This window comes from Protomyctophum parallelum (assembly GCF_964188405.1).
Source record: "Protomyctophum parallelum genome assembly, chromosome: 7".
Classification (NCBI taxonomy): Eukaryota; Metazoa; Chordata; class Actinopteri; order Myctophiformes; family Myctophidae; genus Protomyctophum; species Protomyctophum parallelum.
In genome coordinates this window covers 50,233,427-50,260,912 of record NC_139705.1, presented here as the reverse complement: position 1 = coordinate 50,260,912, position 27,486 = coordinate 50,233,427, and the positions used below count along the sequence as shown (strand labels likewise).

General features: G+C 45.3%; 1 protein-coding gene across 1 annotated transcript in view; it reads right to left on the bottom strand.

Annotated features, from left to right (window-relative positions):
• Positions 1 to 22,944, bottom strand: part of LOC310862148 (acid-sensing ion channel 1-like) — a gene marked incomplete at both ends in the record, with an annotated part of 165,661 nt that extends 142,717 nt beyond the window's left edge. Inside the window, 2 exons of the mRNA XM_083769883.1 lie at positions 9,595 to 9,790; positions 22,601 to 22,944. Of these exons, the coding sequence (XP_083626009.1) occupies positions 9,595 to 9,790; positions 22,601 to 22,944 (540 nt within the window). The remainder of the gene's footprint in view (positions 1 to 9,594; positions 9,791 to 22,600) is intronic.
• Positions 22,945 to 27,486: the final 4,542 nt, after the last annotated feature.

The following is a 27,486-nucleotide window of genomic DNA, read 5'->3' as shown; positions in this document are numbered from 1 at the left end:
TTATTACTATAATAATAATACTATATTATGTATTCATTAAGTTGTCTATAGTACAGCCTCACTGTTGGGTGGAAACCTTTACTTTATTACTATAATAATAATACTATATTATGTATTCATTAAGTTGTCTATAGTACAGCCTCACTGTTGGGTGGAAACCATTACTTTATTACTATAATAATAATACTATATTATGTATTCATTAAGTTGTCTATAGTACAGCCTCACTGTTGGGTGGAAACCTTTACTTTATTACTATAATAATAATACTATATTATGTATTCATTAGGTTGTCTATAGTACAGCCTCACTGTTGGGTGGAAACCTTTACTTTATTACTATAATAATAATACTATATTATGTATTCATTAGGTTGTCTATAGAACAGCCTCACTGTTGGGTGGAAACCATTACTTTATTACTATAATAATAATACTATATTATGTATTCATTAGGTTGTCTATAGTACAGCCTCACTGTTGGGTGGAAACCATTACTTTATTACTATAATAATAATACTATATTATGTATTCATTAAGTTGTCTATAGTACAGCCTCACTGTTGGGTGGAAACCTTTACTTTATTACTATAATAATAATAATACTATATTATGTATTCATTAGGTTGTCTATAGTACAGCCTCACTGTTGGGTGGAAACCATTACTTTATTACTATAATAATAATACTATATTATGTATTCATTAAGTTGTCTATAGTACAGCCTCACTGTTGGGTGGAAACCTTGTCCAAAACCATTACTTTTCGGGAAATTGGAAGAAAGCAATAATCTGTGCTCCAATGTACTGTAGTTATGATTTAGTCAGTAGTATTTTTCACTGGTTAAATATTTATAAACCCCACAGACATACTTAACCACCAACGTAGTGAAAGCTCACAACGAGCCTGCAGTATATATAATAGGCTATTTCCACTCAACTTCAGCGTGACGTGGCGTGCCGGGGAAGTACGGCATTCATTTACCAAAATATGTTGAAATATGGAGATGCAAGGTACTACAGTTACTGTTACTTGTCCTGACGGCTTCATTAAACATTAACATAAGAAGCTTTAACACCAGTAATGACCTCCTCCACAGAACTGAAGCAACACGGAGACCAAACAGGACCTCAGAAACCCTGCTAGTAAATGAGGCTGTGAATAGAGCCGACTGATAAATTATCTACGTTGTGTGCTCCACATCTGAAGCCCACCACACTGTGAGTGTAGTGTGGCTGTGTGCATCCTGCAGCCTGTCAGCATACCAGAGAATGTGTTGGGTGCAGGCCGGGGGCCTTTGCTTTTGGTTAAAGGACGGGTATGTGTGTTTTCTTCCGTTAAAATAAGCCATACTATAATTATTCTGATAGTAATCATTGCTAGTGTTTTTTGTGTCTCTCCAGCTCTTTATTAAACAGAAGATGCATTTCCAGTCAGGATACCAATTTTATCCAATCAGGATGGAGAACTCAGACAGCGCTTTAACCTTTTTAACAATAAACGTCTTTGTTTGAATCCTTATATCACTTACACTACACAGGGCATTAAGACCTGAGGGTGATTCTACTAAATGACTGAGCAGTTGTCACACTTTCAAGATTTGTCAATTTAATGCTCAACAATAGCAGATAATATACAAGCTCGCGGTATGACTTGCTGCGAGCTGGTACATCTGCTATTTTTGAATAGTCAACGCAAAATCTAAAAGGCCACCCAAATGTAATGGATTAAAGGCAGGGTGTGTGAAAATAAGTTTTATATAATAACTCTACATTCTGATAGTGCCCATGCACTGCTAAAGGGTGTTTAGCTCTTTATTAAACAGAACATGCATTTTCAGGTCAGGATACCAATTGTATCCAATTAGGGTAGAGAACTGAGATTAAACAAGTTTTATTGATATGATACACGTATGATATAGTACTTTATTGTCAGTTCACCCTGAAATTTGTCTTAAGTTGCGACACAGCAGCCAATTATGCAGAACACATATACACACATTTGACATAACACAAAGAACAGAAGACAATTTACATACATAAAGACATGAAGACAAGAGCAATATCCACCGCTTAGATTATCCTGTGGCTACGACAACTCCTGATTAAGCCTCAAGGTCGAATGGTGGACAAAGGACCTCTTTAGTCTGACCTTATTGTATGCTGGTACACCATATCTCCTCCATACAACACATGCTTAGTATTAGAGGTGATATTCCTGGTGATATATGTGGATGTATAAAGTTTCTGAAGTTGTTGTCCAACAATCTTTGAACAAAATGTTCAGTTGTTGCAGCAGTTGTGACTTTAGGGCTGCAGACAAGTGATGGAAATGATGACAAAGAAATGAGCAGACAAGCTAGTCCCTTCTGTACGGTATCTGGGTTGTAAGGCTAAATAATGCAGAGATATTTTAGTAAGGCCAAATATCCTGACTTATACGGAAGGCAATGATGTCTCTTGAGAGGTCGCGTGGTAAATACTGCTTGATCTGAACTCAAGGGCAACAAGGAGTGTGTGTGTGTGTGTATGATGTTTGGCAAAATGTTTAGGAGTAATATAAACATGGTTTTTTGTTTGTTTCTTGCAACAATTGTCTTCATTTTGTTGAGGAAATGCAGAGCCAGATCACTCATAGCATCTCTGAGGATAGAATTCTGGATGAGCAGCATTTTGTACAAAACGGGCTACTCCTGAAAACCTTGGAAGGCAATCTTAGCTAATCAGTGTAGAATCTGAGAAATCCAACAGGCTCATCTTGATCACATGACTACAGAGATCATGTGTACCGATTTGCGTGAGATTTGACTGAAATCTGTGCAACTAACATAAACAATGTGTTTTGCAGAAATCGGCCTCATGGTGGCGCTATAACCGGCAGATGTGGAGGGATGCAGGGAAAATGTTTTTCCATGGCCTCTAGGGAGTGCAAGTTGTATACAGATCGATGCAGTTATAGGTAAAAACAGGAATTGGCCTGTTATAGCGCCAGCGTGAGGCTGATTTGGGGGGGGGGAATAGTGGCATGTCGTCCTCTGCCTAGTGGAAATGTATGTGTATAATTTCATGGAAATTGGACACTGTTTTGTGATTTGTGGCATTTTGTTCGAAACGGTTATTAACATTGATTTTACAATATAGAAGATAGAGATAGAAATACCATTAAATGGGGGTCCGTAGACTAATGCATGTCAAACTGGGGGGTCCTTAAAATTAAACAGATTGAGAATCTCAGCTAGAGCCGTAAAAATCTTATCTAATCTTATGGGGGCCATTGACTTATATTTTCAAATGGGGGTCCGCGGGGCTAATGAGTGTCAATTTGGGGGTCCTTGACATGAAAATGTTTGGGAACCACTGATATAGTCACTGTGCAGTTCCATTCTGCTACCTGTAGGGTACCCATTTTGGTGTTAGCATTATGTTATGCTTTAGCTATTGAAAAATAGCATATCTACAAGCTCATAGCAAGCCACCGAGTGGCGCGCTACGAGCTTGTAGATCTGCTATTTTTGAAAAATCGAAGAACGACCATAGAAACATAGATTTTTCAGAAAACTGTCAGGATGTAGAAGACATTTTTTTAATCTGATCTCAGGTCAAGTAACTATTTTCTATGATTAACTGTCCTTATCTGTTGCCCTGCTCTCTATTCCAAAAACCCCAATTATTTTTAATTCCTTTACACATTGGATAATTAAGTTAAATGTCATGCCATTCTGCAAGCGAGATGCCGTGGAGAGAGAGAGAGAGAGAGAGAGAGAGAGAGAGAGAGAGAGAGAGAGCTGAGAGCTCCCAGTTAGTGGCAGCTATGATTATGCACTATATTATGTGTTAGATTCAATTATACTTCTGCCTCCTGTATCAGAGCATCTTCTCATTTAATTAACTTGATGCCTACAGTATGTAACTGTTTAACTTTAACCCATTACAAGCAGGAAAGCATCCGATTTTAGCGTTGGCTATTCTAAAATAACAGCTATTCAAGCTGATGCTATTTCTATATATATAAAATGTATTACCAAAAAATGGGAGAACTAGGCCTAATGATTTCAAAGGCATTTGTTTAATGGTCATAATGCATTCAAACAACATGATGCCAGACAGTGTGTATGCAGTGAATTAGAGGTTTAGTGTTTCACAGTTAATTATAATTGTGTCTGCATGTCACCTGGAGCTGGAGCTACATATTTAGTGACAAATAAGGACGTGAAGTTATTACAGTTCATTCCGAGGTTGGTTTTGCTGGGGGGAGGAGGAGGGGGAGTGGATGGGGAGGGGGAGGGGGATAGTGGCGAGATCACGTGATGACTGACAGCGCCGAGCCGGCTGAATCAGGCGCTTAACGAGATGATGTGACTCCAGGGGCTGATCCTCGAAATACATTTCAGATAAACAACCTTCGGAGCCTCTCGGCGGTGCCTCTCGGGTCTCCGGTCCACTTCAGAGGCACGCCTCTGATGTTATACACACTCGGCGGAGCCTCTCGGCGGGGCCTCTCGTGGCTCCGGACCGGTCCTCTTCAGAGGCGCGCCTCTGATGTTATACACACTCGGCGGAGCCTCTCAGCGGTGCCTCTCGTGGCTCCGGACCGGTCCACTTCAGAGGCGCGCCTCTGATGTTATACACACTCGGCGGTGCCTCTCGGGTCTCGGTGGGGCCTCTCGTGGCTCCGGTCCTCTTCAGAGGCACGCCTCTGATGTTATACACACTCGACGGAGCCTCTCAGCGGTGCCTCTCGTGGCTCCGGTCAACTTCAGAGGCGCGCCTCTGATGTTATACACACTCGACGGAGCCTCTCGGCGGGGCCTCTCGTGGCTCCGGACCGGTCCTCTTCAGAGGCGCGCCTCTGATGTTATACACACTTGGCGGTGCCTCTCGGGTCTCGGTGGGGCCTCTCGTGGCTCCGGTCCTCTTCAGAGGCGTGCCTCTGATGTTATACACACTCGACGGAGCCTCTCAGCGGTGCCTCTCGTGGCTCCGGACCGGTCCACTTCAGAGGCGCGCCTCTGATGTTATACACACTCGGCGGTGCCTCTCGGGTCTCGGTGGGGCCTCTCGTGGCTCCGGTCCTCTTCAGAGGCACGCCTCTGATGTTATACACACTCGACGGAGCCTCTCAGCGGTGCCTCTCGTGGCTCCGGTCAACTTCAGAGGCGCGCCTCTGATGTTATACACACTCGACGGAGCCTCTCGGCGGAGCCTCTCGTGGCTACGGTCCACATCAGAGGCGCGCGCCTCTGATGTTATACAGCAGGTTTTTAGCGGACCTGTCATCCTCTGTAGGCTATACTGTACATGCGGTTTGGGGTTATCAGGAGGACATGGTAAAATGACTCAACGGGGGGGAAACAGGGGTCATTCATTCCCATGCTGGCTTGTGGTGGAGATTCTTATTATCAAAATTATGTTTTTGCCACGGACATACAAAATGAGTGGACAGTAATAATTATCATAAAGAGCCCCTGAATGACCATAACAGGTCTGCAACTCTGAGAGTGTTCCATTTGTACACTCTCAGAGTTAAGGGGCTCCTTGCAAATAAAGCATTTGGACTCCTAATATGCTTCAGTGCATATGCTGGAAAAAAAACTAAATAAACATAATGGTGTGTAAAAAATAAAATCTAAATGTCCCATGGACAAGACTTTGCCACGGACATATTTGTCCTTGTACGGACATATTTGTCCTTGTACGGACATATTTGTCCTTGTACGGACATATTTGTCCTTGTACGGACATATTTGTCCTTGTACGGACATATTTGTCCTTGTACGGACATATTTGTCCTTGTACGGACATACTGATGACCCCTGGGAGGAAATGTCACGCCATCACTACATCTTGAGAGTAGTAGTGATGGAGTCTTATGTAACCATATACAACCACCTCTGTTTTCTTTTACAAATCACATCCTTCCAGTAAAAGCAGTTGCCGTTCAAAACAGCGGGTGTTCTTGGCGAAGACATCAGGCAGGGCTGCCTGATGTCTTCGCCAAGACAAGACAAGACAAGACAAGACAAGACAAGACAAGACAAGACAAGACAAGACAAGACAAGACAAGACAAGACAAGACAAGACAAGACAAGACAAGACATCAGTTGCACCACTAAAGCACCACTGCTGCAAAACTCACAATCAGTCACACATACAGTGGCTACCAGGCTCGGCTCCAGGATGAAATGACTGAGGGGGCATTTGAAAATGGCGAGGGTGCACATCTAATTTTTATATAGTAAAACTATGCTGTATGTACATAAAAGTGAGGGTGCAGAATTTGGAACTGAGGGTGCTGGGCACCCTCTGGCACCCCCGTGGCGCCGGGCCTGGTGGCTACAGTAGTGTAATCGATGCCGCGGTATCCATTTTAAAACATTCCTTTGATTCCTTGCCAGTGCCGCCACAACATTAACTCATTTATTATAAATGTCAGAGGAAGCCAGCTTTGCAGTTCTACCTTCAACCCAATGCAGAGAAATATGAAATAAACTAAACTAAATAATGAATAAACTCCAGCGTCTAACTGAGTAAAGTCAAGCTCCCAAACCAGGTTTTCTGATGGATCTTAAACAGAGACCGCAGCTTGGCAAATGGACGCTTATGGAACCACAACAGAAACAAACTTCTGCTTTTATGTTGATTGATCCATTTTGACACTTTTCATTTCACTATAGGCTCATTGAGCATGATATTTCTGTCACTACAAAGAGAATTCATGTCTTACAAAAACATGATAAAAGATCAGTCTATACAATTCTGACATCAAGTATTTATAATCTAAAGCAAATCTAAAGCTCATAGCGCGGCACCGAGTGCTATGAGCAAGTAGGTCTAGCTATTTTAGAGAAATCGTGAAAATGTGCCTCAACTCTTCGAATATATATTCTTTCACAGTTTCAGTTTTTTAACTTAAATCTTTGCTTCTGGGGGGGGGGGGGGGGGGTCCCTGGAACAACATATTTTCAGATGGGGGTCGGCGGCATATTACATATCATTTTTGACATGAGATATTGAGAACCACATGAGGTTTTTCAGAAAGAAATATATTTTTTTTTAATTTCAACGTCAGGCCTAAATGGGTTAAAGAAATGACTCCGTGACCCAGGGGTGGTGGGAGCGACGTCGGGACTTATATGCTATTGTGTATTGTGTGTGTGTGTGTGTGTGTGTGTGTGTGTGTGTGTGTGTGTGTGTGTGTGTGTGTGTGTGTGTGTGTGTGTGTGTGTGTGTGTGCGTGTGCGTGTGTGTGTGTGTGTGTGTGTGCGTGTGCGTGTGTGTGTGTGTGTGTGTGATGGAATAAAGGCGTTGATGTATGAGAAAGAAACACTACGTATACCAAGTTCAAATAATGGAGATAAGAGGTTTCAGCCTGCTAGAAACTGTATACTTCCTCTTCCTGTCAAAACCATGGAACTATCACATCAATCTTTACTTCCTCTTCCTGTCAAAACCATGGAACTATCACATCAATCTATACTTCCTCTTCCTGTCAAAACCATGGAACTATCACATCAATCTATACTTCCTCTTCCTGTCAAAACCATGGCACTATCACGTCAATCTATACTTCCTCTTCCTGTCAAAACCATGGCACTATCACATCAATCTATACTTCCTCTTCCTGTCAAAACCATGGCACTATCACGTCAATCTATACTTCCTCTTCCTGTCAAAACCATGGCACTATCACATCAATCTATACTTCCTCTTCCTGTCAAAACCATGGCACTATCACATCAATCTTTACTTCCTCTTCCTGTCAAAACCATGGCACTATCACATCAATCTTTACTTCCTCTTCCTGTCAAAACCATGGCACTATCACATCAATCTATACTTCCTCTTCCTGTCAAAACCATGGCACTATCACATCAATCTTTACTTCCTCTTCCTGTCAAAACCATGGCACTATCACATCAATCTTTACTTCCTCTTCCTGTCAAAACCATGGCACTATCACATCAATCTTTACTTCCTCTTCCTGTCAAAACCATGGCACTATCACATCAATCTTTACTTCCTCTTCCTGTCAAAACCATGGCACTATCACATCAATCTTTACTTCCTCTTCCTGTCAAAACCATGGCACTATCACATCAATCTATACTTCCTCTTCCTGTCAAAACCATGGCACTATCACATCAATCTTTACTTCCTCTTCCTGTCAAAACCATGGCACTATCACATCAATCTTTAAGCAGCCATGAGGGAGATATATATACTGTATATATACTATATATATATATATATATATATATATATATATATATATATATATATACATATATATATAATACTGTACATCACTGTCAAAACCCAGTGTACAAAATGCAACTAAATAATACACATGTTATGAGTCCATTTTGTTTTAGGAGGCGTTTAATCAACTGAAACCATTTTGGGTGGGAACCCCTGTTGGTGTTTCAAGCATTATGTTATACTTTAGCTATTGAAAAATAGCAGATCTACAAGCTCATAGTGCGGCACAGAGTGCCGCGATACGTACGAGCTTGTAGGTCTGCTATTTTTTGAAAAATCGTGAAAATGTATAGTGCAAATCTTTGAATATTATATTCTTTCAGAGTGGACGTTTTTAACTAAAATCTTTGCTTTCTGAGGGGTGTCCCTGGAACAACATATTTTCAGATGATGAATACAGATAATTCTGGGGATCTTTGACATGAAATAGTTTGAGAACCACTGACATAGAAACATAGGGTTTTTCGTGATTTATAGAAGGCATTTATAGAATCGTCCTCAGGTCTAATTGGGTTAATATTTAACCTCTTGAACACTGCTGGCTATATATGCTCGGTTGGTTAAAAAACGTGCATCCCTGATTTGGCTTCATTTGTGCTCCCTGTGGGTTAAAAAGAACACTGTGGGTTTGACTGAGTTCTGCAGAAGAGCCTTTAGGTCAGGAGAACACATGTGTGGTTCCCAGCGGAGTTAACCCCTCGCGGTGCTGCCAACCATCGGCCAGCTGCTGTGTTGACACATGTAAGCTGCTCCCAGGCCATGGATGCAGTACATATGTTATATGTTACAATATGTACGGTATACAGTATGTATGAAGGCCAGATCCCAGGCAGCATGCCATTATGCCACATGTTACATACATGTACAGAAGGAAGCTTAAGCCCCTTTACATACCGCCTCAACCCTCACAGATGAGACCTCGCATCCATCCATCCATCCATCCATCCATCCATCGACCCACCCATCCGACTTACAGTGAGAAAACTGAGTGAGAAAACAAGCTAATCATTTGGGGGGCACCCCAAAATAATTTGAGGGACCCCTCTGTGGGTTGAGAACCACTGGTTGAGAATCACTGCTCCTTATAGTACATAAATAAGAGGTTAAAAGGGGACTGACCACTTTGAAGTGGTCGGGGCGACACTCTGCTTAGCTCTGAAGTGGCAGGCCAGCAGCATGTCCTGGATGTCATTATAGTACATAAATAAGATGTTTAAAAGGGGACTGACCACTTTGAAGTGGTCGGGGCGGCACTCGGCTCCTCTGAAGTGGCAGGCCAGCAGCATGTCCTGGATGTCATTATAGTACATAAATAAGAGGGTTAAAAGGGGACTGACCACTTTGAAGTGGTCGGGGCGGCACTCGGCTCCTCTGAAGTGGCAGGCCAGCAGCATGTCCTGGATGTCGTGGCCCGTGCGGTCGTAGAACTCCATCATGTTGAAGGGGCGGGGCTTGAAGTTGTGGAAGTCGGCCTTGACCTTCAGGGCCTCCAGGACGCTCTCCTCCACCAGGTGGACGTCCCTGATCTCATACCTGGGGTGAGATTGATTGATTGATTGATTGATTGATTGATTGATATCTGATTGATTCATTGAAACAAATATAGGCATTTTATTTTGACGTTTCACTCTGAAACAGAAAGCTGTTTCACAAAAGACAACTAGTCAACTGGGAAAGGCCAATTAATTCCACTCCACACACATTTCCAATGAGATGACATAGCACCTCCACCAGCTAAATGATAGACAGTTCGGAAACTCAAAGAGTGTACAAATGAAACCAAACTTTTTTGGGTTGGTTCCATTTGTATATAGCTACTCTCAGAGTTAAATTACCATTGATTTTACAATTATGCCTGGAACTATTTCAATAAAGGTGGCTCTCTGGGGATAATGCTTTCAGTAACTCACTCACACACACCATAATATAAAGTTTACTTAAGTTGTTACTCTCACAATCACTGACAGTCACCCAGCTGCAGGCCATTAATTAGACTACTACATTTCAACTACTAGGCCAATTGTGTGGCGTTCATGTGATCAACCTAGTTTCATAATAGCTATTCGAGATTAGAACAGAGACATTGTGGTCTCCTGCAACAAGACATGATAGGCTAAGAGACATAATATGTTCAACTCTAAAATGTGTCGACTGAAATATACACTTTTTTCCTCATGTACATCAAAAACATGCAACAGATTGTTGTTGTCTCCACCAGGCCGAAGGCATGTGGGGAGAGTATGTTTTGCACTCCGTCCGTCCGTGTGTCCGTCCGTGTGTCCGTGTGTCCGTGTGTCCGTGAACAGCTAATCTCGGCCACCGTTAACCCGGTCGATGCCATATTTTGCACACACACTCCCTGGATGCCAACCATGAACCTCTGCCCCAAACTTTCCAGAACGGCCTGTTATAGCGCCACCAGGAGGCCGCTTTGTGCAAAACAAGTTTTTGCACAGTACACCTACAGATTTTGTCCAAACATCACGCAAATTGGTACACAGTCTCTCTAGAGCCATTCAACGAAACGGGTCTTTCAGATTTATCAGACTCCATCCTGATTGGTTAAGATTGGCTTCCAAAGTTCACAGGAGTGCTCAGTTTCAAACAAAATGCTGCAAATCATGAACACATCGCGTGATTTCCGTGAAATTGTGCACCCACATTCCCACTAGGCCGAGGACGAAATGCCACATGAACAATTTCAACTCAGCCTCAAGGTGGCGCTATAACTGGCCGAAAAGTGTTTTTACCTCTAACTGCACGGATCTGTGGATAACCTGGTGGAGACCTGTGCCCGGAAGGGCACTTTTTCTAGTTTTACTTTGTTTTGTTTTGACAAATATTTGGAGGTTTGACACTATTGCAATTGATTTTGCAGGAAGGCTTTCTAATAACCTCAGATATGATACCTCATAACCTATTCATAACACATTCGGATATAAATAATGATAAATCAGACGTGAATCAGACATTGGACGACATTTAAAAACGTCAATAACGTATTGAATCGATCAATCAAACTATGCTTGTGCGCATCATACTTTAGCATCAAATCTGAACGTACGGGATTTGCTTTCACAGAATAAAAGCATGAACCATATGAGTCTGATGTGAAATTCACCCACACATTTTCTCTTAGTTTATTCTTCCCTCCCCCACACGCAACGACCTTCATCTTAATGTATCTGTCACGCCTCGCTCCTCTGCCTTTGAACTTGACTAACCACTGGACTAATATTTGGCTTGACCTTAATGGTTATGTGGTTGATTTATGTCCTGTAATTTGCTTAAGTCAAGAAAGGAAGTTGTTGTTACTATTCTTGCCTTTGTACTTTGTTTACGAATACTGCAGTCCTTCAGACTTATTCTGTTATTCTCTGTATGTTCAGTATTTTGCCTTGTCTTCCTGTTCTGTTGGGTTTTCTGTTACTCTGTTTGGTTTTGTGTATCTTATTTTGTAGTATGGAAATAGTGTTTCCTGTCTGCCTAGTTGCTGTTCCCTACCTTGTCTCACCTACCTTGTGACGTGTCAGTGTTTTCACCTGTGTCCTCTTTGTCCTGTTAGCCTATCCTGTGATTGATTGTATTTTGAGTTCACCTGTGTCTAGTTAGTCTTTGTCTATTTATATACCCCAGTTGGTTCAGTTCCTTTAATGTCAGATCGTCATTTCATGTCAGCGTGTGTACTGTGTCCTTATTTTGCCTGCCCCATTTTATGGGAAGTTTTAAGTTATCTTTAACCCTTTTGGTGTTAGCATTATGTTATCAGATCTACAAGCTCATAGCGCGCCACCGAGTGGCGCGCTACGAGCTTGTAGGTCTGCTATTTTTGAAAAATCGAAGAACGACTGACATAGAAACGTAGCTTTTTCAGAAAACTGTCATTTTCAAACAGACATTTTTAGAATCTTATCTCGGTTAAAGCAGTTTAAATCTTTGTTTATTCTTCCCTCCTCCACAACGAATGACCTTCATCTTAATGTATCAGGCTTTATATTAAAGCAGGTTAAATTTTAGCTGTGAACTGGGCTGAACACTCAGGGTAGACGATGATGCATCTTGGTTTGGTGTCAGACTCATCAAAGTGAAAGCTTCCCCCGAGCATTAAATCAACCATGGCTCAGCTTCAATATTTACATCATAAATACATTTTAGCATAAAGTATGATGAGAAGGACCGCTAGCCGCCACAGTGGTGACTGAGATGCACTCTTTCCTGCGGTTGCCTTAATGTACATTAAAAGGGGACATAGCTTATATGCACTGTAATTGAGGTGGGCTCCCAGCTGTCAGTAGGGTGGGCCAAACCTCCCAGCTGTCAGTAGGGTGGGCCAAACCTCCCAGCTGTCAGTAGGGTGGGCCAAACCTCCCAGCTGTCAGTAGGGTGGGCCAAACCTCCCAGCTGTCAGTAGGGTGGGCCAAACCTCCCAGCTGTCAGTAGGGTGGGCCTAACCTCCCAGCTGTCAGTAGGGTGGGCCAAACCTCCCAGCTGTCAGTAGGGTGGGCCAAACCTCCCAGCTGTCAGTAGGGTGGGCCAAACCTCCCAGCTGTCAGTAGGGTGGGCCAAACCTCCCAGCTGTCAGTAGGGTGGGCCAAACCTCCCAGCTGTCAGTAGGGTGGGCCAAACCTCCCAGCTGTCAGTAGGGTGGGCCAAACCTCCCAGCTGTCAGTAGGGTGGGCCAAACCTCCCAGCTGTCAGTAGGGTGGGCCTAACCTCCCAGCTGTCAGTAGGGTGGGCCAAACCTCCCAGCTGTCAGTAGGGTGGGCCAAACCTCCCAGCTGTCAGTAGGGTGGGCCAAACCTCCCAGCTGTCAGTAGGGTGGGCCAAACCTCCCAGCTGTCAGTAGGGTGGGCCAAACCTCCCAGCTGTCAGTAGGGTGGGCCTAACCTCCCAGCTGTCAGTAGGGTGGGCCAAACCTCCCAGCTGTCAGTAGGGTGGGCCAAACCTCCCAGCTGTCAGTAGGGTGGGCCAAACCTCCCAGCTGTCAGTAGGGTGGGCCAAACCTCCCAGCTGTCAGTAGGGTGGGCCAAACCTCCCAGCTGTCAGTAGGGTGGGCCAAACCTCCCAGCTGTCAGTAGGGTGGGCCAAACCTCCCAGCTGTCAGTAGGGTGGGCCAAACCTCCCAGCTGTCAGTAGGGTGGGCCAAACCTCCCAGCTGTCAGTAGGGTGGGCCAAACCTCCCAGCTGTCAGTAGGGTGGGCCTAACCTCCCAGCTGTCAGTAGGGTGGGCCAAACCTCCCAGCTGTCAGTAGGGTGGGCCAAACCTCCCAGCTGTCAGTAGGGTGGGCCAAACCTCCCAGCTGTCAGTAGGGTGGGCCAAACCTCCCAGCTGTCAGTAGGGTGGGCCAAACCTCCCAGCTGTCAGTAGGGTGGGCCTAACCTCCCAGCTGTCAGTAGGGTGGGCCAAACCTCCCAGCTGTCAGTAGGGTGGGCCAAACCTCCCAGCTGTCAGTAGGGTGGGCCAAACCTCCCAGCTGTCAGTAGGGTGGGCCAAACCTCCCAGCTGTCAGTAGGGTGGGCCTAACCTCCCAGCTGTCAGTAGGGTGGGCCAAACCTCCCAGCTGTCAGTAGGGTGGGCCAAACCTCCCAGCTGTCAGTAGGGTGGGCCAAACCTCCCAGCTGTCAGTAGGGTGGGCCAAACCTCCCAGCTGTCAGTAGGGTGGGCCAAACCTCCCAGCTGTCAGTAGGGTGGGCCAAACCTCCCAGCTGTCAGTAGGGTGGGCCAAACCTCCCAGCTGTCAGTAGGGTGGGCCAAACCTCCCAGCTGTCAGTAGGGTGGGCCAAACCTCCCAGCTGTCAGTAGGGTGGGCCAAACCTCCCAGCTGTCAGTAGGGTGGGCCAAACCTCCCAGCTGTCAGTAGGGTGGGCCTAACCTCCCAGCTGTCAGTAGGGTGGGCCAAACCTCCCAGCTGTCAGTAGGGTGGGCCTAACCTCCCAGCTGTCAGTAGGGTGGGCCTAACCTCCCAGCTGTCAGTAGGGTGGGCCAAACCTCCCAGCTGTCAGTAGGGTGGGCCAAACCTCCCAGCTGTCAGTAGGGTGGGCCAAACCTCCCAGCTGTCAGTAGGGTGGGCCAAACCTCCCAGCTGTCAGTAGGGTGGGCCTAACCTCCCAGCTGTCAGTAGGGTGGGCCAAACCTCCCAGCTGTCAGTAGGGTGGGCCTAACCTCCCAGCTGTCAGTAGGGTGGGCCAAACCTGCCAAGAAGACACTTATGAAATATAATCCAATAACACAATGCACACTATAGAGCAAAGCTGATGCACACAATCAACAAAGTCCCAGACCAATGATTTTCCGCTACAATGGAGGTGAAGAGGAAGTTTTATTTCTTTTTTTGGTTGGGGCCCAAGAGCATAATATGAGAGGGTCTCTCTCTCTCTCTCTCTCTCTCTCTCTCTCTCTGTCTCTCTCTCTCTCTCTCTTTCTCTCTGCCAGTCGACTGCCACAGAATCAGTGACTGAAACTTCAGTCACTGCTTCTGTTCTATTTACTACAGCAGAGCACTATGGCGTGTGCACTGTGCACTATATTTACTACAGCAGAGCACTATGGCGTGTGCACTGTGCACTATATTTACTACAGCAGAGCACTATGGCGTGTGCACTGTGCACTATATTTACTACAGCAGAGCACTATGGCGTGTGCACTGTGCACTATATTTACTACAGCAGAGCACTATGGCGTGTGCACTGTGCACTATATTTACTTAACCTCGCATCACCAGGCTTTCCACCGCCTCGGAGGAAAGCCTGGTCTCTGTTTCAAAAGTCTGTATGATCCGGGCTGGGGCCGGATGATGTGGTTACGTCATGTTGTAGTATTGTTTTGTAGTCGCCAGACAGGACGAACAGGCGGCGGCAACTTCCTTTTCCCTCTCAATAAAAGCTCTCGTAAGCGAGGGCTTATATTGAGAGGGAAAAGGAAGTTGTCGCCGCCTGTTCTTCCTGTTTGTTGTAGGCAAACCATTGCCTACAACATGACGTAAGCATATCATCCGGCTCCAGCCCGGATCATATACCGAAATGAAATGGTGCCCAGGCTGATATTTACTACAGCAGAGCACTATGGCGTGTGCACTGTGCACTATATTCCTATACTGAAGAACATGACATCCGGATAACAGCCGACGCTCAGTCACGAAAGGTCTTGAGTCACGAAAGGCATTGCCGAGCGAACCGTCAAGCGAGTCAGCTGTCGTGCCAAACCGTTGGAGTTACAAGGTCCCCATAGGGACAGCATCCTAACTCACATAGCCTCCCTAGTCCATGTGACTCGGCGGTACCCCCGAAGAGTCAAACATTTGACGTTTGGTCAAATCCGTCGCAAGTTATCACCCGTTTGCCATATCTTGGGAGTGAGAATTTCTTAAGCCAGTCCTACATCCTGCAACCCCCCCCCCCCCTTCCTTCTTGTGTCTGATGTGCCTTTAAATTTACCACACAAAATGGAGGAGACGGGCCTGGTCCACTGATCCACTGATCCACTGATCCACTGCCTCAGAGGACACTGGTGGAAGCATTGCAACACCAAAGGGATCAACATGTAGTCATGGTCCCTTTCGGTCTATTATCATCACACATATTCTACGTCCAAGACCCCAGATTAGTGCGTGCGTGCGTGCGCGTGCGTGCGTGCGTGCGTGCGTGCGTGCGTGCGTGCGTGTGTGTGTGTGTCTCACCAGTGCATCTTGAGGGAACCCAATGCACTGCGTTAATCACTGAAAAAGTGTTAATCAGGCTGTAGTCTGATGGGTCCTATTACCGCAAATAGCTCCTCTACTCTCTCATGCCCTACTGCTGATTGTTTTTTTTTTTGCTTTTGCGAGGCTTACTTACTTACTTACGTTTTACTTTTACTGAAGTAAAACATTTTGAGTATAGCCTCCTCCTCCTCCAGGCAGAGGATGGTGAGCTGGGCTGAGCACGCCGTGGGGACCCCCCTCTCCTCCCTGCAGGGGGGAGGGGGGGGGGGAGGTGCCTATGCAGGCAGAGCTAGGAGGATTACTATTATATGGACCCCCATCATCACCGCATCAAACCTTGTATACGTTCAGCACTTTTCCTTGTCGCATCACGCCTCGTGTCATGCCTCGTGTCACGCCTCCATATATGGTCACGCCTTGTGACATCACGCCTTGTGACACGTAATTATAATGGCCGTTTCCATATATTATGAAGATCACAACACTGACCTCATCCAAACCCTGGATAGCCATACATGGAGAAGACTGGATCATCATCACCTAGATCTGCATATATGGAGCCGCCCAGCAACTCTACATCTAACCTCAAACCTCAAAACCTTAGATCTCCATATATGGAGCTGGGCCCTACCTGGGCCCTCATGAAACCCTGTGCACGCAAGACACTGCCCCCGCTGCCACCCTTAGATCTCCATATATGGAGCTGACCTGTTCTGACATTGCATAATGTTGATCTGACCTCATCAAACTCTGTACACTCAAGACACAATCCATATATGGCCAGTACAGAATTAATTCCTTATGCTAATCTGCCCCCCCCCCCCCCCATGCCAAAGCGCCAGCCCTCGCCCAGCAGTCTGCCGTCACCCAGGCGGGTGCGTGCACGCGACCTCGCCCTCAGGGCGTCTTACTAGTTTAAAAAAAGGTTTAATAAACAGTGAAATCGCAGATCTACAAGCTTCACAACGCGATGCCTTGTAGATCAGCTATTTCACTACTCTAGTGCATCACTCTTGTATGATGAAGGTTGTTAATTTAAGGGGGGGAAACGTTGCAATGCAGAGATACAAGGTCTCAACGTTGTTGCTGCGAAACACCAGAAAGAGCTTTTCCACTCGCTTTGAACAATCACCCCGTCTGCCAGGTCAAGCTCCGTCTATAAGCCATTCTGACCTGAGATCAGATTCTAAAAGTGTCTTCTACATCCTGACAGTTTTCTGAAAAAGCTATGTTTCTACGTCAGTTGTTCTTCGATTTTTCAAAAATATTTTTTCAAATACTTTTTTGAAATAATTTTTCAATAGCTAAAGCATGACATGATGCTAACACCAAAAGGGGTTCCCGCCCCAAAAGGGGATAAACCACGTTCCAACCTGAGCACCCCTGTTCTCTGACATAATTATGATTATATAGGCGAAAAACAAACCCACTCACTCCACTGTTCCACCTCTAGCTACCAGTCAATGCTGCTCCCTTAGCCTGGCTACACTCCTTCCACTACCGTAGCTACACCCACTTGAAAGCACTCATTTTTAATTACTCCGCGTCCTTCATTACTGTATACTGTAATGTGCAAATTTGAAACAGCTAGTGTACGTACAGTACGCAGGACCGTTGAGGGATTTACAACGAGGGTTTCCCCTACTCGAACAGAGTTTATTGACAGAAAGTTGCTCCTAAGGGCCGATTCATACTACCGACTAAAAGTCCTAAAGACGGCTCTTCTGTGCAACCATAGACTGTAAAAAATATGGACAAAGCGTTCCCCGGGTCTAACATGAACGTAAAATGAAGCCTGAAATCTCTTGCATTCTAATGCACTGTAAATCGCCATCTTTCTAGATCCGTTTTGGACCAGCTGGCCATTGGCTGGCTCCGTTTTGGACCAGCTGGCCATTGGCTGGCCCAGACAACGAGGCGGGACTTCCCCCCTTCTTCTCCGTTGGTTTTTATTTTGACTCGAGTGGGAGGAGAAGACTCTTGAGTGGGAGGGGAATCCCGATCATAGACAGTAACGGTAGCCACGCCCCTCAGAACATACGCGACTTTATGGTCATTATTTTAATTAATGGGACCATCATTTTCCAAAAAGAATATTATGACATTAGAAATGAGACTTTAAACTAGTGACTGGAAGAAGAAAGTATTCATGACCATGTTTATTAAGGTAATACAGTCTAGGTGAAGTTGGGCCAAAATACATGGGCCTCTATGGAGCTATGGGGCTTTTTGGGTCCAGTCCAGCGCCACAACAGGCCATTATATGAACTACCGATTTCAAATGAGGCTTCACGAAATATCTGGCTGACTGCCCCCCTGGGTGCAACTGAACATTTCTGACAACTACACTACAGCGCCGAAACAGCGGTAAAATAGGAGTATGAATCGGCCCTAACATGTCAACAGTGGATAGTTTTTTAAACTAAGACTTGACACAGACAAAGAGGACACAAACCAATATTGCAGCTGTGCTGTTTGTTTGTCGTCGTTTTGGACATATCCGTGGTCATATGGATATGGATATACTTGTTGTATGTTCAATAGAAAAGTGAATACATGTGGATGTATTCTTATCTCAAAAAAGTCCCTAAAAATTTAATCTTAATTACTTCCTGTCAAACGAAGACATACTTTGTGATGGCATAAATGAATCAGATGTTAATTACAGATTTTAACAGATTTTAATTACAGAGCAGCTCTGTTTTGAACCTCATCCAAGATGATGGCCAGACATGAGTAATGCATCAGTGCATTACTGTCGCTGTGAGAGACAGAGGACATGGAGTTAGTTGGTGTGAGAGAAGAGGAGACAGACAGAGGACATGGAGTTAGTTGGTGTGAGAGAAGAGGAGACAGAGGACATGGAGTTAGTTGGTGTGAGAGGAGAGGAGACAGACACGAGGACATGGAGTTAGTTGGTGTGAGAGAAGAGGAGACAGACAGAGGACATGGAGTTAGTTGGTGTGAGAGTAGAGGAGGCAGACAGAGGACATGGAGTTAGTTGGTGTGAGAGTAGAGGAGGCAGACAGAGGACATGGAGTTAGTTGGTGTGAGAGTAGAGGAGACAGACAGAGGACATGGAGTTAGTTGGTGTGAGAGTAGAGGAGGCAGACAGAGGACATGGAGTTAGTTGGTGTGAGAGTAGAGGAGGCAGACAGAGGACATGGAGTTAGTTGGTGTGAGAGAAGAGGAGACAGACAGAGGACATGGAGTTAGTTGGTGTGAGAGTAGAGGAGACAGACAGAGGACATGGAGTTAGTTGGTGTGAGAGAAGAGACAGTCAGAGGACATGGAGTTAGTTGGTGTGAGAGGAGAGGAGACAGACAGAGGACATGGAGTTAGTTGGTGTGAGAGAAGAGGAGACAGTCAGAGGACATGGAGTTAGTTGGTGTGAGAGGAGAGGAGACAGACAGAGGACATGGAGTTAGTTGGTGTGAGAGAAGAGGAGACAGACAGAGGACATGGAGTTAGTTGGTGTGAGAGAAGAGGAGGCAGAGGACATGGAGTTAGTTGGTGTGAGAGAAGAGGAGACAGACAGAGGACATGGAGTTAGTTGGTCTGAGAGAAGAGGAGACAGACAGAGGACATGGAGTTAGTTGGTGTGAGAGAAGAGGAGGCAGAGGACATGGAGTTAGTTGGTGTGAGAGAAGAGGAGACAGACAGAGGACATGGAGTTAGTTGGTGTGAGAGAAGAGGAGACAGACAGAGGACATGGAGTTAGTTGGTGTGAGAGAAGAGGAGACAGACAGAGGACATGGAGTTAGTTGGTGTGAGAGAAGAGGAGACAGACAGAGGACATGGAGTTAGTTGGTGTGAGAGAAGAGGAGACAGACAGAGGACATGGAGTTAGTTGGTGTGAGAGAAGAGGAGGCAGAGGACATGGAGTTAGTTGGTGTGAGAGAAGAGGAGACAGACAGAGGACATGGAGTTAGTTGGTGTGAGAGAAGAGGAGACAGACAGAGGACATGGAGTTAGTTGGTGTGAGAGAAGAGGAGACAGACAGAGGACATGGAGTTAGTTGGTGTGAGAGAAGAGGAGACAGACAGAGGACATGGAGTTAGTTGGTGTGAGTGAAGAGGAGACAGACAGAGGACATGGAGTTAGTTGGTGTGAGAGAAGAGGAGGCAGACAGAGGACATGGAGTTAGTTGGTGTGAGAGAAGAGGAGGCAGACAGAGGACATGGAGTTAGTTGGTGTGAGAGAAGAGGAGGCAGAGGACATGGAGTTAGTTGGTGTGAGAGAAGAGGAGACAGACAGAGGACATGGAGTTAGTTGGTGTGAGAGAAGAGGAGACAGACAGAGGACATGGAGTTAGTTGGTGTGAGAGAAGAGGAGACAGACAGAGGACATGGAGTTAGTTGGTGTGAGAGAAGAGGAGGCAGACAGAGGACATGGAGTTAGTTGGTGTGAGAGAAGAGGAGGCAGACAGAGGACATGGAGTTAGTTGGTGTGAGAGAAGAGGAGACAGACAGAGGACATGGAGTTAGTTGGTGTGAGAGAAGAGGAGACAGACAGAGGACATGGAGTTAGTTGGTGTGAGAGAAGAGGAGACAGAGGACATGGAGTTAGTTGGTGTGAGAGAAGAGGAGACAGACAGAGGACATGGAGTTAGTTGGTGTGAGAGAAGAGGAGACAGACAGAGGACATGGAGTTAGTTGGTGTGAGAGAAGAGGAGACAGACAGAGGACATGGAGTTAGTTGGTGTGAGAGAAGAGGAGACAGAGGACATGGAGTTAGTTGGTGTGAGAGAAGAGGAGACAGACAGAGGACATGGAGTTAGTTGGTGTGAGAGAAGAGGAGACAGACAGAGGACATGGAGTTAGTTGGTGTGAGAGAAGAGGAGACAGAGGACATGGAGTTAGTTGGTGTGAGAGAAGAGGAGGCAGACACGAGGACATGGAGTTAGTTGGTGTGAGAGAAGAGGAGGCAGACAGAGGACATGGAGTTAGTTGGTGTGAGAGAAGAGGAGACAGACAGAGGACATGGAGTTAGTTGGTGTGAGAGAAATGGATACAGACAGAGGACATGGAGTTAGTTGGTGTGAGAGAAGAGGAGACAGACAGAGGACATGGAGTTAGTTGGTGTGAGTGAAGAGGAGACAGACACGAGGACATGGAGTTAGTTGGTGTGAGAGAAGAGGAGACAGACAGAGGACATGGAGTTAGTTGGTGTGAGAGAAGAGGAGGCAGACAGAGGACATGGAGTTAGTTGGTGAGAGAAGAGGAGACAGAGGACATGGAGTTAGTTGGTGTGAGAGAAGAGGAGACAGACAGAGGACATGGAGTTAGTTGGTGTGAGAGAAGAGGAGACAGACAGAGGACATGGAGTTAGTTGGTGTGAGTGAAGAGGAGACAGACAGAGGACATGGAGTTAGTTGGTGTGAGAGAAGAGGAGGCAGACAGAGGACATGGAGTTAGTTGGTGTGAGAGAAGAGGAGGCAGACAGAGGACATGGAGTTAGTTGGTGTGAGAGAAGAGGAGGCAGAGGACATGGAGTTAGTTGGTGTGAGAGAAGAGGAGACAGACAGAGGACATGGAGTTAGTTGGTGTGAGAGAAGAGGAGACAGACAGAGGACATGGAGTTAGTTGGTGTGAGAGAAGAGGAGACAGACAGAGGACATGGAGTTAGTTGGTGTGAGAGAAGAGGAGGCAGACAGAGGACATGGAGTTAGTTGGTGTGAGAGAAGAGGAGGCAGACAGAGGACATGGAGTTAGTTGGTGTGAGAGAAGAGGAGACAGACAGAGGACATGGAGTTAGTTGGTGTGAGAGAAGAGGAGACAGACAGAGGACATGGAGTTAGTTGGTGTGAGAGAAGAGGAGACAGAGGACATGGAGTTAGTTGGTGTGAGAGAAGAGGAGACAGACAGAGGACATGGAGTTAGTTGGTGTGAGAGAAGAGGAGACAGACAGAGGACATGGAGTTAGTTGGTGTGAGAGAAGAGGAGACAGAGGACATGGAGTTAGTTGGTGTGAGAGAAGAGGAGGCAGACACGAGGACATGGAGTTAGTTGGTGTGAGAGAAGAGGAGGCAGACAGAGGACATGGAGTTAGTTGGTGTGAGAGAAGAGGAGACAGACAGAGGACATGGAGTTAGTTGGTGTGAGAGAAATGGATACAGACAGAGGACATGGAGTTAGTTGGTGTGAGAGAAGAGGAGACAGACAGAGGACATGGAGTTAGTTGGTGTGAGTGAAGAGGAGACAGACACGAGGACATGGAGTTAGTTGGTGTGAGAGAAGAGGAGACAGACAGAGGACATGGAGTTAGTTGGTGTGAGAGAAGAGGAGGCAGAGGACATGGAGTTAGTTGGTGTGAGTGAAGAGGAGACAGACAGAGGACATGGAGTTAGTTGGTGAGAGAAGAGGAGACAGAGGACATGGAGTTAGTTGGTGTGAGAGAAGAGGAGACAGACAGAGGACATGGAGTTAGTTGGTGTGAGAGAAGAGGAGGCAGAGGAGAGGATGCGATGGATACAGATGACTCGCTTGGGGAGACCCCTGAAGGAAAAGCAGAGGATTGCTATATCACGACATATCGCTATAACAACATGGACATATTGGGGTGCTCATACCTCTGGTTGAGCAGGGCCAGCAGCTCCCCGGCATATCGCTATAACAACATGGACATATTGGGGGGCTCATACCTCTGGTTGAGCAGGGCCAGCAGCTCCCCGGCGTGGTACAGGTCGTTGCGCGTCACGCGGCCGAAGCGGAAGGCGTTGAGGTTGCAGAAGGTGACGGCGGGGAACACCATGGAGGGCGCCGCCACCTCGTCGAGGCGCGTGACGTGCGGGTACTGCAGGTAGAGGCTGACGCGGTCCACGGTCACCAGCAGCAGGAAGGTGAGCGAGCCCAGGAAGAACACCACCCACAGCACGCGCTTCACGCACACGCGCTCGTAGGTGAAGATGTGGGAGATGCCGTGCAGCGTGGAGCCGTGCGCGAACACCTCCACGGGGGGCGGCGGCGGCGGCGGCGGCTCCGTCATGCCTGTCATGGTATAGGAGGAGCGGCGATGTCGCAGTCAGGACACTGTGTTGTTTTATACGTGGCGATTAATAGTTATTATGCAAATTATTGTGATCGACGGTTTAATTGTGTATTTTTTGAGTGGTGCAACCACTCCAAGGAACAGCAATGTCCGTGTTCACCTACCTATGTGTTGGTTCACCTATGTGCCTATATGTGTTGGTTAATGAGCACCAGTATATGACTATGAGTACCAGTAGGGGCGCTGTTGTGCCAGAAACAGAGAGAGGGATAGTGCTGCACTGTTGCCTGCTAATGAGAGAGAGAGAGAGAGAGAGAGAGAGAGAGAGAGGTGTGTGTGTGTGGGGGGGGGGGGGGGGGGATTGCACCACTCAGTTCACACAGGTGTGATTTTTAACCTATGAATAAAATGTACATTTCTGATAACCTTTTGGGCTTTGCAAAACAGAAAATGCACAAAGCAGATATGACAAATGACTGACATTAAGTAACGATATACTTAATACTTTTTTTAATTCATTTGTTTATTTTCCAATAGTGGAAATTGTTGATCTAGAAGGGCCTATTCTAAATGCTCACATCTACACAGCTTGTAGATCTGCTATATTTTCCGCTATTTTGGGAAAATGACTGTCAATGTAGCCTACACATGAAACAACATGGAAATGAATGATTACCACGATTCGATTATACACGCAGAAGGAATTGTGATCATCTCAATTAAATGTGGTTATAGACGACTTGTCTCGTGACACCTACCTTCAGGTTCCACTTTCAGGTTCATTGTCATCTTGTATTGGGTTGTACAAAACCGCCAATATAATCCCGAATAAAAGTCCAGACGAATTTAATCCAACGCAGAAAACAAACTGTCCATGATGATAATGTACTGCTATAATGACGTATTAGCCTACATTGACTAAAACTTATAAAGTATTCATAAATTGGATGGAGCTTTTTTTTGTGTGTGTGTGATAGATCAAATCAAATCATGTGCACCTGTGGCATTATATCCGGCCACGCACGCTCGCTGCACGCACTGTCTTTCTATACACACTGTCACTGTGACTGCATACACACACATATCCACATGTCCATAACTCTCACATAGCTGCTCAATAAGGCAAAACAATAAATCAGATTCTACAATTCACACGAAGAAGACGTCGACTGGTTCTGTAAAGTCGATTAAAATCATACATATTTGTGATTTTGTGGCGAAAATATGAAAAAGAAAACGAGTTAGTTTTGTCATTCGATTTTAACAGCAGGCAGCAGTATAAGGCAATTAGGCCTATGTCTAAAACAATTAATTAACGAAACCTACTGTAGCCTACAGTAGCCTATAATTATGAATCAGTCCACTATAAAGCATATCCTACTGAAATTCCTGTTGCCATGTAGAACAGCAGAAATTAAATCCCATGCGGAAGACACAGAAACCTGTGTTGACTTGACATGAATTATGAATCCTCAAGTCGTTTAGAAAGAGTTCTTCTGTTTCTGACTGTTTTCCGGATCACGCCTTAATTGCCTCGCGGTCCGCTGCTTATCAGTAGTTGGGGACCTGGTTTCTCTCGGTCCGGTGCCTATGGGTGATAGAACCAGTCCTCCAGATGGGTGTTCCGTTCCGTTCTGTTCGGTGGATCGTGAGCCGAGCTGTGTGTGCACCGTAGCGGACGTATTGTCTACAACACTGTGGTACCGTCCACTAGTACCAATCACAGCACAGCAGCAGAACCCAGCCAGCATGAAGAAGTCGACCACCGCCCGGGTTAAATGAATGGACCGAGACCCTCGATCACGTCTCGTCTCCCGACTCCCCCACCGGCACCGAAGTGTGTGTCTCCATTCATGGCGATTTAACCCGCAAACTGCACACACTGTGCAGGCATGTGATTGTGTGAATCCCCGCGGCTTGCTTGTGCATGCGAAAGCGCGTGCATGTGTGTGTGTGTGTGTGTGTGTGTGTATTCGTGGGGGTAACAGGTCATCTCGCCCCTTTGCCAACTCGCCCCCGCGAAAAGTGTGTCCACAGCGTGGATAACTCGCCCCACAGCGTGTATATCTCGCCCCAAAGCACGGCTATCTCGCCCCATGTTTATTTCATGTTTATTTTTACCTTATTTCTCATATTAGAATTAACATTTAGAATCAATGTTGTTTGTCAAAGGAGAACATTTAGAACCAGTTTGTTGTTGTTGTTGTTGGGTGTGTGGGTGTGTGTTTAATAATTATTAAATAATTATTATTATTATATAAGTCAGGATCTAATTATTATAATTTATAACAATACATGAATTGAGTTATAACAGCTTCCATTTACAGTTCCCATGTTGTTGTGGTTTTTTCTTGTCTAGTAGGCATATGTTGAAATGTATGAATGTTTATTTATTATTGATTATATTTTTGTCTTTGTCTCTTCCACCCCCTTAACAAATATGTGGTCATCTAGTTTTGGCAATCAATCAATCAATTAATCAATCAATCAATCAATCAATCAATCAATATAACTGACACCAAATGGTTCACTGTCAAAATTAGATTAAATAAATAAATTAGAATTTTGCATGAGGCCATAGTCTGACTAGCTGCTACTGATAGTTGCTCTGTATGTATATTAACCCTTTTTAATATCTATGATATTAACCACTTGAAACCCAGCCACCATATTCTGGCGGTGTAGCCAAAAATAGCTGCTTGTAGATCTGCAACTTTTGTGCGAAGCCAGATCATACACAGGAGGGAGAGCAGCCGCTTCCCCAGAGTTAGTGCTGAAGTAGCCTCGGAAACACAGACATTTTATTTAGTGTCGAAGTGTCCTTGAGCAAGACTCTAAACTCCTGGGGCTGTATTTTGCATGTCTTAAGTACCAGGTCTTATTACCTAACTTGAGTAAACTAAAGACCTGGAGGCGTGATCAATGCTCGTTGGCCAGAATGGCATTGATCACGCCTCCAGGTCGTTAGTTTACTCAAGTTAGGTAATAAGACCTGGTACTTAAGACACGCAAAATACAGCCCCTGGTGTCTTGCATGGTTCCTCTCTCCATCCATGTATGGATGTGCAGTGTGTGAATGTGTCTATGTAAAGTTGATTCGGTCTGGTTTATTAACCAGGCTATATGTAAAGCACCTTGGATAAAAGCACTATATAAATGCACCATTTACCATTTACATGCTATGTTGTTGTTAGTAGGAATAACACACAAAAGCACCCGGGGAGTTTTGAGTGATTGATTGAAATATGTATTAACAGTTTGTAGAATTTACAGTACATTTTAACCCATTCTGACCTGAGATCAGATTCATACGAGGTTTCCACTGGGACACACACTGGTCTGATTAACCCATTCTGACCTGAGATCAGCTTCTAAAAATGTCAGTTGTTCTTCGATTTTTCAAAAATAGCAGACCTACAAGCTCGTATCGCGCCACTCGGTGGCGCGATATGAGCTTGTAGATCTGCTATTTTTCAATAGCTAAAGCATAACATGATGCTGACACCAAAATGGGTGCCCGTTCAGAATGGGTTAAGCACAAACTCAATACAAAGACTGTTAACTGTGAGTGGACGACCCAATTAAGCATTACACTTGTTTACAACAGGGTCCACATTGTTCAATTCATCAAAACATTTAGAGACATACAAACATTTAGAGACATACAAATAGACATTTCTATGTAGCTAAAGAACAGAACAGGAATTCATCATTATAGGAAGCAAAAAAGGGAAAAGATACATTATACAGTGAGGGGAAATGGGGGTGGGGGATTCAGATTTTACATAGGCCAGAGGAAGTGGACTATAAGAAAGGGGAGGTGGTGCTCCCAGAGGACATGTTCTTGCTTTCCTTTTTTGTAACTGAAAAAGAAAAAGATTGCACTGGCCATGACATTTCAATCCAAAGGTTGAGACTCAATGAATAAGACAAGCCAATGTTCCACCTGCACTGTGACAACTCATCTGTGACATTTGACAGAAAGCTATGGTGACACTTCTCCAAATAGATCAACCCATCATTCATAACCCTATAACATCCTGACAGCGTCCTTGATGAATTAAACACACAGGACCACAATGGAAACCCAAGCAGACTCAGGGGCTTTTTGTGATATCTCTTCAGCATTCTTAACTCTACCTCTGTAGCGTCTGCAAACTGTGAATAACAAATCAATCAATAATTAAATTACTTTTTTTTCTGTCTTCTGATTCATGTAGCCTATTTTAATATTGCTGTAGTCCTATGACTATATGTTTAATTATGAATGTCTGTTGATTGTTGTGATCTGTATCTCAGCTACAGTAAACATGAGGTCGTGCCCCTCAACTGTACTGATGATGATGATGATGATGATGATGATGATGATGATCGATCAAATCAGACAAATTTGGGGTCGCTATCCGTGGTGCTGATTCGGTATACAACACATTCTTAGGCAGTGCACTCTCCGGGACGCTAGGTGGCGCCAGAACACGGCGAGTAAGCTCTTCATGCGAAGAAGGAGAAGAAAGAACGTTTAACAACAACAACAACAAT